At 40.3% G+C, this 13,089-nt stretch overlaps 1 protein-coding gene across 2 annotated transcripts in view; it reads left to right on the forward strand.

Annotated features, from left to right (window-relative positions):
- Positions 1–3,216: 3,216 nt before the first annotated feature.
- Positions 3,217–13,089, forward strand: part of snx29 (sorting nexin 29) — a 140,619-nt gene continuing 130,746 nt past the window's right edge. Inside the window, exons 1-7 of one of the 2 annotated variants that reach the window (XM_034571144.1) lie at positions 3,217–3,702; positions 4,946–5,010; positions 6,545–6,597; positions 8,050–8,174; positions 10,054–10,234; positions 10,401–10,471; positions 11,684–11,944. In XM_034571144.1, coding sequence (XP_034427035.1) covers positions 3,696–3,702; positions 4,946–5,010; positions 6,545–6,597; positions 8,050–8,174; positions 10,054–10,234; positions 10,401–10,471; positions 11,684–11,944 — 763 coding nt within the window. In that variant the 5' untranslated portion in view covers positions 3,217–3,695. The remainder of the gene's footprint in view (positions 3,703–4,945; positions 5,011–6,544; positions 6,598–8,049; positions 8,175–10,053; positions 10,235–10,400; positions 10,472–11,683; positions 11,945–13,089) is intronic. The other variant, XM_034571143.1, reaches the window with a different exon arrangement.

Raw genomic sequence — 13,089 nt, forward strand, 5'->3', positions numbered from 1 at the left:
ATACGTTAGAAGAATGTAAATAATCTTCGGTCCAGAGCTGTTTCTCCTGACTTCATCATGAGGTCGCATCCTCCTCCATCACCATTATTCAATTTGTTGTTATAGTAAAGTCCTAAATCACAACACATAAAGTAAGTTAGGTTATGTTACGGAACTAATATAGATGTTTGTGTTGTAAACAAAGTAAACAAAACAATGTAGAACCCCCCAAAAAAGACAACATGAAATTATTTAGGAACTTTTTTTTTTTTTAAATACATCCCTGGCCTGACCCCACTGAAGGAACTGTAGATGAGGATCAGGGGCCTCACGGCTCCGTACCTTCACATCGATGCCGTTCTCAAAGCGGCTGTCGGGCTCAGACTTCCATCAGCCAGTGACTGAACTGTGGAGAATCAGGTGACTCCGAGCTCTCCTTTGCCGCCTTCCTCTTCCCACCAGATGAGGCTGTTTCACCTTTGTCTGCTTTCTCTGTGTTGTCGAGGCAGTAATATTCACCAAATGCAAAATAACTTATCAGACCGGAACTTTTCCTTGCTCAGTTTCATTCCCTCTCATGTACCTCATGTTATAGAACGACAATCAATCTTGTGGCTTCATTTGCTTACCTGACTTTGCTGATCTTTTAGCCACTCTGGCCTTTTTCTTTGGTGGCATCTCTCAAAGGCTGTAAAGAGATATGTGTTCATGTTTTCAGATGCATCATCGTTCAGTAGGTTTGGGTGATATGGTGATTTCTAAGATTGTCAACCATAAGAGATGTTTTTCCCACATTATTAAAACCATGGAAACTCACACTTCCAGCCTGCGTGTGCTGAGCCAACAATCAATTCTGTGTTTGACATATTCTCATGGACTTATAATACGTTGCTATTGCTACATACTTAAAATATTTTGACTTTTTCTTCTTTCTTTCCTTTATTCATTGTTTTATATACTGTAATTGTATCACATGATTCAACTCGACAACTTGCAGGGTGGGAGGCGATTGGCTTTAAAGGAGAGAATCGTGTAGAGAACAGGCAGAGCTGTGTAACAGTTGTCATACAATTAAAATAATGACAACTGCCAATGTTTTTAATAATAACAGCACCAATAAGTAATAATCATAATGAAAATCTTGAAGATTTCACAGCATCTTTTATAACAATAATAATAATAATAGCTTTATTTGTATCGCACTTATCTATACAAGGTTACAAAGTGCTTCACACAAAAGTCCATGGCAAAAATTGAAGGATCGATTCTAACAATGTAAATTTTAACTTTTTCGCTTTTTTCTAATGATACAAAGATTTGGTGCAACCATTTTGAAACAAATGGATAAGTGGGGCTACAATCACTACGATGGAATGACAAGAGGTAATAGAATCAAACTGCTCATCTTTCTGGATGGACTTCAATCTGACAAACAACTGGAAACAGCTGCAGGTGTCAGGAGAGAAATCTGTGGCAGTGGTTTCAGGAGAATCTGTGTGTGTGTCATGTTTTCACACACCACTAGGCAATGCATTACACATATTATTATTCCTCGTTTATATTTTGATTATTATCTGTGCCTAGTGGTGCATCACACATATTATTATTCTGCAAGATTATTATTGTGTGCATTATATTGCACACACCACTAAGCAATTACATATTATTATTTGTCCCGCTACCTGTAAGAAAGTATACTATTTAAAAATATTTTAATTTTTGTGTATATGGTGTGACTGTAGGAAAAGTCATCAAATGTCAGGCAAAAAAAAAGGACTAAAAAGGATTATTTTACACACACAGAAAAAAGCAACTTCAACTGTTTTAAAGAGTTTTAAACATATAATTTAAATAGTATTTAATAACATTATTCATAAAATATTATTATTATTTTAAATGTATATCAAATGTAGTCATGAAAATATCTTCATGAGTTAGAGTAAAACGAAAAGTATTTACGAAAATAAATGATTGTGAAAACTTCCTTCATCAGTTGGTGTTTTCATCACCATAGCAACCAGATGCTAAGATTTGACTTTGAAGCTGATTTTGATTGACAGAGTAATTCCATCATAATTCCCTGGGGCTGGGACAACAGGACCAATCTGATTGGACACCTTCCACAGGAGACCTCTGATTGGCTGTTGTCTTTTTGACTTTGCCTTTAATGCTGGTAAAGTTGAAGAAAGTTTCTTATTGCACTCTGACCTTGTGTGAGGTAAGTCATGTCTCACTCTCTTGAACTCTGTATTTATCCATCATGCTAACCTCTACAATTCAGGCTCATAATTCAAGTTTGAAATGATGCTACTGTAAAATATGAAGCTGCTGCTGTTACCTGCTGCTGTTAAATGTTGATAATGTGCTGGTTTCTGTGCTGGTTGTTTATTAAATGTATTTATTCAAATGGGATAAACCCCTTGAGTTGCACCAACTGGTTTTCAAGAGGGTGGTTGCTTTCATAACAAATGTGGGAACATTGTTGACGGCTCGTCTTGTGTTTTCTGATATTACAGTGAAAGGAATCAGTTTATGGAACAATCTCAACAAAGACACTGACAAATCTAAAACGAACATATCTAAAAAAACAATTAAAGCCAGTATGTCGAGGAAATACAATGAAATGCTTTGGTTAAGTTTTGTTCTGTGTTGTTTTTGTTTCAGGTAAATCATTTTGCGAGCTTCTCTGAATGGTATAAAATGAATTGTAACTTAGGACCTAATAGAGGGACGTGAGGGGCTGTGTTGGCCTGCAGCTATTTAAATGTTTTATTATTTGCTTTGTTAATTAATGGCTTATGAAAGAGGGGCAGATTATATAAGACTATTCTTCTTTCTGCTTCAGCATATGTGTATGTTTATACATAGTAAATAAATAATGGAAAAATATTTGATTTATAAAATATGTAAAATTATTATTAATTCTCTCTCTCTGTCCTCTCCAAATAAAACAATAATAATAAAATAATAATAATAATAATAAAAATATATTTAAAAATCCAAATTATTATGAATTCTTGTTGCATTATTGTATATATTTTTTGTAAATAATATTTTTTCTAATTTTATTTAAATATTACTGAATTAATCGTGTTATTACTGCTGTAATTGTTTATTCCTTTTTCTTTATTACTACTAAAAGAAATTTTGCAACAATTTTCCCCTCGCTTGTTTTGTATAACAGTTTGACAATAAACATCTTCACTCATTAAATAAATCTGTAGTCCCGAACCTCTATTACAGAAGAAGACTACAACTCCCGTCATGCCGCAGGTGTCATATGACATCATGTGTTTGGTCATGTGACCCTGACACAGCTCAGTGTCCGCTTCTCTGTGTTCCTCGGTGTTTCAGGCTCTAACCTGCGACCAGCTGGTGTGTGTGTGTGTTTCCGCAGCTCCTCACCTCACACACACCCACTGCCGGATCTCAACCATCAGCCTGTGTCACAGCCATGAAGTTCACCGGCTCTCTGCTCTGTCTCCGGCTCCTTCATCCCGCACCGTGACACACTCTTCCTCACCCGGCAGGCCTCTGCGCTCACCGAGGGAGATCCGGTCCCACGCGCCGCGCCAGGGTGGGTGCAGCTCGGCCACGGCGGCAGCATGGGCCCGGTCCGCGGCCGAGCCTGAGCTCCGAGCGACGTGAAGCGACTGAGGGATGAACCACACGAGCTGTCTCCTGCATGTCACCGGCACCACAGTCTGTCCGCCACGATGAACGGTGAGATCTCACTGCCATTCACACAGACACGACATGTGGACTCGTGCACGGCAGAGGAGCTTCAGTCATGCATGATGACATGAGGGATTTCCTGCTGACTTGTTCAGAATCGGCTCCACAATGTCGCCGCACACTGTTTACACCCTGCAGACTGTATTTCCGGTGTTTTACGACCTTTCATATTCATCCATATTTCATCTTTTTGCTCCAGAGAAAATAAAAATCCTCTCAGCATCACTCAAACACACTTTCTCAGGTTCTAACCGTTTAAATCTCTGTGTGACAGAGCCGGAGAACCTGTATTCTATCGAGGGCCATTTTTACTTTCACAACATCCTTCGAGGGCCGTGCTAAATTATTGTTTATCATTAACACATAAATCACACCAGGGCTCCAGACTAACTTTTTACATTGGTTGCACTGGTGCACCGAACTTTTTGACGTAAAGTTTATGTCGACATATCTGCATCATCACTCATCCTCATACTGTTCAGATCCTCTGTGAGAAGCTGTGTCACACCCCACTGGTTCACATTGAAGTGGCATTTATAACAATTTATAACAATATATATATATATATATATATATATATATATAACAGCATAGATGTGAATCAGAGAAATGCTGTAGTAATAAACATTAAAGCACCACATTACGTAATTCTAGATGCCAATTACTCTTTTTGATCCATCAACCATTTGTTGGGAAAAATCACTGATTCTCTGGAGACGACTTCAAATGTTTAGTTTTTACCCCAAACTCAAAGATATTTAATTTACAACAAGGGAGCACATACCTCCTTTAACATATATCTGTCACTTTATCAATATATTGAATATACATCTATTGAGATCATATACCTAGGGCTGGATGGTATGGCCAAAATGAATATACAGTCGATAAAATTCACATTATTATTTGTGTTCTGTTCAGTTTAAAGACAGTTTCAACTGAACAGAACACTTGATAAACAAAACATTTTATAAATCTGAGGTGGATCAGTTTGACCTCCCAAATTCTCACTGTGCACAAGCAACATATCAATATATTGGACTTTTGTTACATTTCTGCTGAAAACTATATTGCAAACTGTGTTTTACCACAAGAGAAATAATTCCTCTCCTTGTGAACTTTGCAGAATCGATATACAAATCAAGTGTGCACGTCAGTCATTTTCTTTATCTGTCGTTAAACCCCATTTGTGTGTGTGTGTGTGTGTGTGTGTGTGTCCTCGCTGCTGCAGGCCCTCAGCAGAGTGATACCAAGAGACAACACCTCCTGGAGAGGCTGCTGGATGCTGTCAAACAGGCGAGTTTCTCTGTCTGAGTCACTTAAAAGTCACGTATGGCCACATGTAGTGTTGCAGCTGTATAGATTTAGTCAAATCTGTCACTTTTTGACTTCGGTCAGTGTTATTGTTTAGAAGTGAACATACAGAGAAAGCAACACTTCCACTTCCACAAACTTATGTCTGCATGATTTAGAAATAGTTCCACATTTATTGCATGAAGTATTAGTATAGTGACATATTTCTTTGGAATGTGGAAATGGATGATAGCTTAAAACCTTTACTTCCCTTATCTACCACAGAGTAAACAATAAAATGAAGTAAAGCTGATCCAGACGTGCAACTTTGCAAAGTTCATCTTCTTTTGAATAAATGTTGGGCAGATGTATTCGGCAAAATAAATGGTTGAATTCAAGTGTTATTATTGGAGTGTGGAAAGAAACACAGCACTGATAGATGTTTCTGATGTGTTGGCCTTTCCTCATACATAGAGAGAAAGAGAAAGTAAAAGTGCATGTATCAGGTCTCGTCTGGATCTGTTTAAAGTGTTGGTTCAAACAGTGACTGAGGTCAGAGCTGCAGATTAGACATAAAGAGTAAAAAGAAAACCCCTAAGTTTCTGCCAACCTGTATCATGGTATTAGACGTGGGACATTTATTCAGGTGATGATGCTTCTGCTGCTCAGTTTTTACAGGAGGCCTGTGAGGTCGCTTTTGTAAAGTGTAAGAAAAAAATCTTACACTGGTATTTAAAAAAAAAAAAAAACGAGATCAGATATGCATAAATAATTGATAAATCAGTGACATAACTGTAAAGCCGTTTTCAGACATGAACTTCCTGTTTGCCTTTCACATATAGAGAAAGCAGCAGGGCGATTTTCTATGTCAGACGTGTTCACAACAACAGGAGAATGTCTGGAGATATTCAGACGAGGGGTGGCGTCTGGGTGGAGCGTGCAGGAGACAGGACATGGTGTCCTCTATCTCTGTGGCTCCTCTTTATCACCCTGAGATACTTATGCTCTTGAGTTTTTTTTAGGTTTTGCTTCCGCTGCGTGTTAGAAACGTCATCAACATGCCCGCTCGCTCGCTGTCAATATCGCAGACATTTTCCTGCTGTTTTTCTCTTATATATGTTACAGCCGCTCCGGGAAATTTCCAGAAAGTGTGCGGAATTCAGTGCATGTCTGAAAGCACCTTATAAAGACACAGATGTACAGTATATCAAGCAGATTAAGCTAAAAAAAAATCACACATACACACAACAATTAGTAAAATGAGTAGTAAAACAAGGACACAGCATAACCGCGACTCTAGATGACATGTTTACTGTCTAATAAATATTGTTTTATGGAATTGGAGAAGGAATCCTTTAATCTGTTCTCTGCAGTTCTGGTCGTAATCAGGACAGAACAACATACAGTGTTTGTTTTGTGGCTACTTCCGACCCCTGAAATATTAGACGTGTGTTCATTGTGTTCTGGGTTTGAACGCTGAAGAATGAGATGTTTCTTGGGCAGCGTCTAATATCCCCCCCCCCTTATCTCTTCACAGTGCCAAATTCGCTTTGGAGGAAAGAAAGAGATCGCCACCGACTCAGACAGCAGGTGAGAGAAGCTGCCTGTTTCCGAGAAGTTCAGTGGGTTGAATCTGAATCTCCTCAGCAAACACAAGGGGCTGTTTGGTTCACGTGTGCAGCTCCAGGTCACTTGACGCTGTGGTGTTCCAGTACGTGTTTGACTTGCTGTAGCTGCAGCCTCTTCTGTGCACTGATCTGGAAAATGTGCCCAGCTTGAGGATCCACTGTCTTAACAAAACAAAACAGAAAATGGAGAAAAAAAGCACATGTCTGATGTTGATACAGTATATTTTATTACATTCAAGCAACAAGACAGTTAAAAAAAAAAAAAAAGATATAATATGTAACAAAATGTCTAAAAACGAGTAGACCCATATTTTGTTGACTTGTGTAAAATATCAAAAGAATTTCCAACAATGTTCATACTCCAAGAAATTCTCAAGTTTATTCAAGGTAACGGGACGTATCATTTTGCTCGTCTTTAAATTGTGTCATTCCCACTTCAGCCGTGACTTTGTCCGTCTCTTGTTTGTGTTGGTGTCTCGTAATAGATCCCAATTGTTCGCTGCCGTTTGCTGCGTAACGTGAATACAATTGACCTTGACCTTATCTGTGAACATTTATTGTGCCTGAGTCACGCAAGGTAGATTTTCATCTGCAAATATTAGTGACCGCAACTCCCATGATCCCACACTGCTTCCTGTTATCATCAAACTAGTTGTTTTGCTGTCGTGTTGATTGAGAGACCCCTAGTGGCCGAAGTTACATTTTGTAGGTTTATTTTATTAAATGCAAGACGAGTAAAATAAGGCGTTTATAAAAAAAAAAAAAGGTTTACCAACTGTGCTTCATCAGACTATAGTGATACATCATCATCATCATCAAAGTTTCATATTTGATGCTTCTCAGAACTCACAGTAGTTTGTAACTTTGATAATTACCATTCAAAATTGACATTTATGTGTTGTAGCCAGCAAATGTTGATAATAGAGCTCTTTGTGGCATTTAAAATGATTTAACGGTGCAGAATAGAAACATATGAAAATAATGTCGATAGTTTTTAACTCCATGGTTGTTGACATCCTCTTGATTTTATCTGAAAATACACCCACTACCCACTAGGAGATTTGTAAAGGCCAAAATGACCGAAATCAATTCCCCTTAAACAACCTGCCATCCCCTCTCAGCGACTCCCTATGAGAGAGAGGGCTACATGGGCAGATAGAGAATTTGTGTGTGTGCAGGTGAACATCCTGTCGTTAGTGCTGCTAACTAAATCACAGCAACCGCAGTTTATTTTTAAACATTTATTTAAAAAGACCATCGGGAACATCCGCCCTGCCGATTGTACGACTACTGGAGCTTTAGATGGCATCTAAAAACACAAGCAGTGGACACACTCCTTCCTACCACTGTACCTGTAAGTGTTAAAGGTGACCACTGAATATCAAACGCTCTCCTCTCCTCTTTTTCTCTGCAGAGTGATCTGTCTGTGCGCACAGTTTGAAGCGGTGCTGCAGCACGGCCTGAGGAAGAGCAGAGGTCTGGCCCTCACCGCCGCCGCACTCAAGCAGGCCGCAGGCTTCAGCAGCAAGGCCGAAGCAGGTACGATCCTCCACAGGGGCCGTGTGCTTCGCTGCAGGAGGAGTCACAGTTTGTTAAACTCGGTTTCTCAAGTCGAAAATCAGGGCAGAAACTTAACATCGGCCTCCAGCCTTTGTCGTGAGGGGAGAAAGGGAGACCAGAGAAAGCTGTAACCTTGCCAGAGGGCAGCTTGTCATGAAGGGTTTGAGGACGCAGATGAATCAGTGCGAAGCTCCGAGCTGCAGGATAATCACCACCTTGCTGTGAGACCAGATGATTAGACTACAGAGAGGACGTACAATTTAAAGAGTCACACGCTGGTTGATCTCTGCGCTCCTGTCAAACCGCTGTCTCTCTCTGCAGTGGTCAGTAACACAGTCCTAGAAAATCACAAGATTTGCAGAATGTTGCCAGTTTCTCATCATAAATGAATGCCATGTATTCAAGCCTTATTCACACCTACAAATAGTTTATTTGTGATTGCAGTCAAGATCCCAAACTGCAGATAGATGTGGGACTACAGGGGAATGCAAAATTAGTAGGTACAAAAAAGATATCTGGTAAATGTCTAGTTTGTGTAAAGGTGCTGCCCTAAAGTAAAATAACCTGGGTTGTTTCTTTGTAGTCTAATTGAAGGTTTATTTGTAATAAAAAGTCTCCGAACCTGAAACAGCATTAACAAAACACAATACTTATATAAAGTAAAAAATCATCTACCCTTTTTTTTTTTATTTGATAGATTCTCCTCCTTTATCCCTTTATGCTCCCTGAGGTATTGAGGTCCCACTAATACACGGGCTTCACTAGTCACGGGTCAGTCTCAGCTGTCAATAGTTTTTATAGCATCAAATAACTAATGAAATCAACGAGGTAAAAATATAAACATACATCAGTGTGATAAGAACGAGCTGAAATGACAGAAACCATCTTTGAGAAAAACGTATTTGATGTATTGTTTTTTTTGTCTGCTAATACGCAGTTGGGCTTCATGACCTTTACTTCAGCCAGCCACCAGAGGGCGATCGAGACGTTTGGCTTCACTTTTGAGCGTCCCTCATGTCGTCCATTTTCACATACAGAGAGTCATTAGTTTCACATTTTGCTAAATTGTTTCTACTTTGCCGTACTGAAGAACCCTGTGGTTATTAAATCCACGTTTGCAGCAGAAATGCATGACTTCTGCAACGGCCGCCACCCCATAACCATTAGCATATCTGACGTCCCCTGTATTTCACAGTCAATTACAAGAAAGGATTGTGGCTGAACTCGTGGATTTGCATCTCATTAATGAAGCCGAGTCCTTAAAGCCAGAAATAGCAGGCGTCATTTGAACACACTGGTCTGAGGTCACACGCTCATTATATGCAGAAAAGAAGCGTAACTCTCATTCCTATTAATTACTGCACCCCTCCTTAGAAAACTTTATATGGAAACACCCTCGGAGGTTATTTTATCTTTTCTTCTCTTTGTTATAGAAAATAATAAAACGGTGTTAGTCGTGAGGTCAGTGTGAAATATGGGGAGGTGACAGGTGGGAAGTGAGGATGGAGCTGCGTGCCAGAAACTGTGGGTATTTTTTAATGAGAGAGCGAAGATGTGTCGACTCTCAGGACTCCAGAAGTGTTTGACCCAAGAACGGTTATTTTTCACAAATGAGGAAGAACTAATTCTCCCCTTCTTTTCTCACCTTGCTTCACCTTTGCATCCTCTGTTCTTCTTTTCCTTTCACCTCTCTAACTCTTCATCATCTTTATCAACCTTGCTGACTCTTCTCCTTCTCCTCCCGGCAACCTTTTCTCCCTCATTTTCTCCTCTTAATGCCCCATCACGCCACCTTTCACCTCGTCTCCTTATTCACCCTCTCCTCGTGTCTTTTTTTTTGCTTTTCATCCACCACCAGAGTTGACTTTCTGGTTTTACGTGAAGGAGCACCTGAACCGCCATGAGCTCCAGCGGTTCTACTCGCTGCGTCACATTTCCTCCGAGCTGGGTCGGGGTCGTGCGTGGCTGCGCTGTGCCCTCAACGAGCACTCGCTGGAGCGCTACCTGCACACACTGCTGGCTGACCGCCCACGTCTGGGGTTAGTACTGTTGTTCTGTGTGTATTTCTATTTTTATATTTAGAGAGAATGTTTTTGGGATTGCAAACTTGCATATCAATATTCATTATATTACATTTGTGCTGTTTACAACTGGTATGCAGGGATTTCCTCTTTTTGTGTTGATTACCTGTCACCTCTCTTCCAGAACTTACTATGAAGATGGGGCTTTTATTCTTGATGAAGAGAGAGCAAGTATGCTCCCCACCATGGCTGCAGGTCAGTTTGTGTCATTAGCATAGACTGTATATAAAGATGGACGACACTGACCCACTTCCTCCCACTATATAGAAATGAAGCCAAAATTTCCCGAATCCGAACGCTGCCATCTTACTCAATTGGACCCACAGTCTTATACATATTAATATAATAATTATCTTTAACAGGCTAATGTTACAGGTTATGCAAATACAGTATTGTTTAGCTTTTTAAGTAACATTTTACATGCTAATGTTCAGCATGTTATCACACTGTGTATGTTAGCATGTTGCAAACTAGAACAACACTCAGAGCGCATATCCAGTATGCATTTATAAAAAAATGGCCTATGCCGCAAAGTGAAAAATACAAATCCTGGATCCGCCTCTTTTCCCAGGTCCATGCCAAAATTAAACTGGTTCCTTCCTGGCTCATGTCCCATACTTGCACCAAGTTTCGTGGAAATCTGATCCTTAGTTTTGTGTAATCCTGCTGACAGGAAACAAATGCACCAAATAGCAGACAAATGAATAGAGTTTGAACAACCTCCTTGGCGAAGGTAAAGGTAGCTACAGTACCTGAAGCTAGTAAAGTATGCCTAAAATTGATGAAAGGTGAACCAAGCTGACAGTCTGACCCCGAAATGTCCTAAAATGGCCACCATACATATTAGATTTTTGTCTTTTATGGTCTTCTGGTACCACGCCTCAGGCCAGGCTATATTTTGTTTGCCCCTCTAATGATAAGCATCGAAGATCAGCAAAGTTGTGACTCTGAAATTTGATCCCGTTGTGTAATGGGCCTCACTGCCTCACTTTCACTCTCATTGAAATGTGAACAGGCTTCACACAAACAGAGCTGCTGTAAAAGCAGGAAATTCACTGACTTTGCACTTTAATGGTTTAGCATGGCTGGGCTCCCTGAGAGCTGCTGCCCAAACCTTATTAATGTTAATGGATGTTCTCTTACTGTAGAACTATTGACGAGCACAACTTATGAGCACAAACTCTAAAGTATCACCACTGATCTCCTGCCAGATTGTTTCCTCTCCTCTCGTACACAGTCGGGTCGTTCATCTTCCGTTGCCACCCGTTCTCTGTGTACGGACAGAACTGCTTACCACACACTTTGAAGTTCAAGTTCAAACGCTTCACATGATTTAACCGGTCTGATCTCGAATGAATTAGGTTTTTTTCGCCTCAATCTCTCTCTCTCTCTCTCTGCTTCGCTCAGGCCTGAACTCCATCCTGTTTGCCATCAACATCGACAACACCGACCTGAACGGCGGGTTGACGCGAGGCGCAGGCCCGTCGGTGTCCGACCTCCTCAAGGAGTCCACGCAGGGCATCGGCAGCCTGTTGAAGGAGTCGACTCAGGGGGTGAGCAGCCTCCTGCGGGAGATCAGCACAGCCACGGCCGTGGTGCCCGGATTCACGGCCCGAGGGGATGGAGCGTCGGACCCGCTACCTGTTCTTCCACGCAGCACCTCTGCTGGTAGGACATTTTTTGCTATAAAACACCCCATAGCCAAGAAATTAAAAGTTGGTTATTTATTCTTGTTAAGACTGATCTGTTTTAATGATAAATGCAATATAATTTTCATATATACTGTAGATTCTATAGCAATGTAACAAAAGACCAATATATCAATGTAATGCTTTAATAATGAATTGTCTGCTCATAAAGAAGTTTAAAACACTTTTAGCTTAAAATATATAATAACATGACATTTATTGCGATTATAATTGATATCGACAAGTTATGTTACAGGTAAAAATCATTCTTAAGAAATTAAACTTGTCTTAGAATTAAACTTTGCATACATGGTATCAACTTCAGGACTATTCCACTCTATTATAAGGTGTTACCATTATTTTGTCTACCCCTTGATTGCAGGGAGTTATGTGTCATGTAATCTCTACAAACAGATTCTTTATGTGAATATGCAGAATCTGAACATTTCTAGTTTGACCAATCACGTTTGAGCAGGCTTTGATTGCCCGCAGGTAATTAATCTGTGTGGAGAGCAAAGAGCAGGAACACATCGACCGAAGTGCACCGGCTTTCATCTTTTTAATGTTTCCCCATTCATATGTAGATAGCTGTTAGTAGAGATGAAATGCTGTCTGGACCTAAAATACTTACGAAAGTATCACTGTTGGCGTTTTGTTTGGAGAAACGTTAGACCGGTGTGATAAAAGAAATGAGTCAGCGTGTTAATGGTGCACGACGAACAGAAAACAGTCGTCATCCTCTGGTTCTGACATGAAAGGAATTGTGACAGAGGTGAGCCGCATGTCGAATACTGTAATTTTTGAAAAATGCGTTTGCCTCAGAAGCAGCGTAAGCACAAAAACAACACGTTTCAGTTCGAGCATGTGTAATAAATGCACTTGTAGAATCTAGTGGCAACATCACCAGGCAAGTGCAGCGCAGCGCGGAGCTGCAGCAGCAGAGTTGAAATCCCCCATGAAATGAATACACTTCCAGAACGTCGGCCTCCTTATTTGACCTCATTTAGCTGTAGCCGCCCCGGTCCTTCCTGTCAGGGGAAAACTATACCGCAACCGTTTTCCCTCCATGTGCTCTGCTTCGGTGAGATGGACAAGCTTTTAACTTTTAACTGTGTGGTGCTAAAA

The sequence above is a fragment of the Hippoglossus hippoglossus genome, chromosome 19, assembly GCF_009819705.1.
Source record: "Hippoglossus hippoglossus isolate fHipHip1 chromosome 19, fHipHip1.pri, whole genome shotgun sequence".
In the NCBI taxonomy this organism is placed as follows: Eukaryota; Metazoa; Chordata; class Actinopteri; order Pleuronectiformes; family Pleuronectidae; genus Hippoglossus; species Hippoglossus hippoglossus.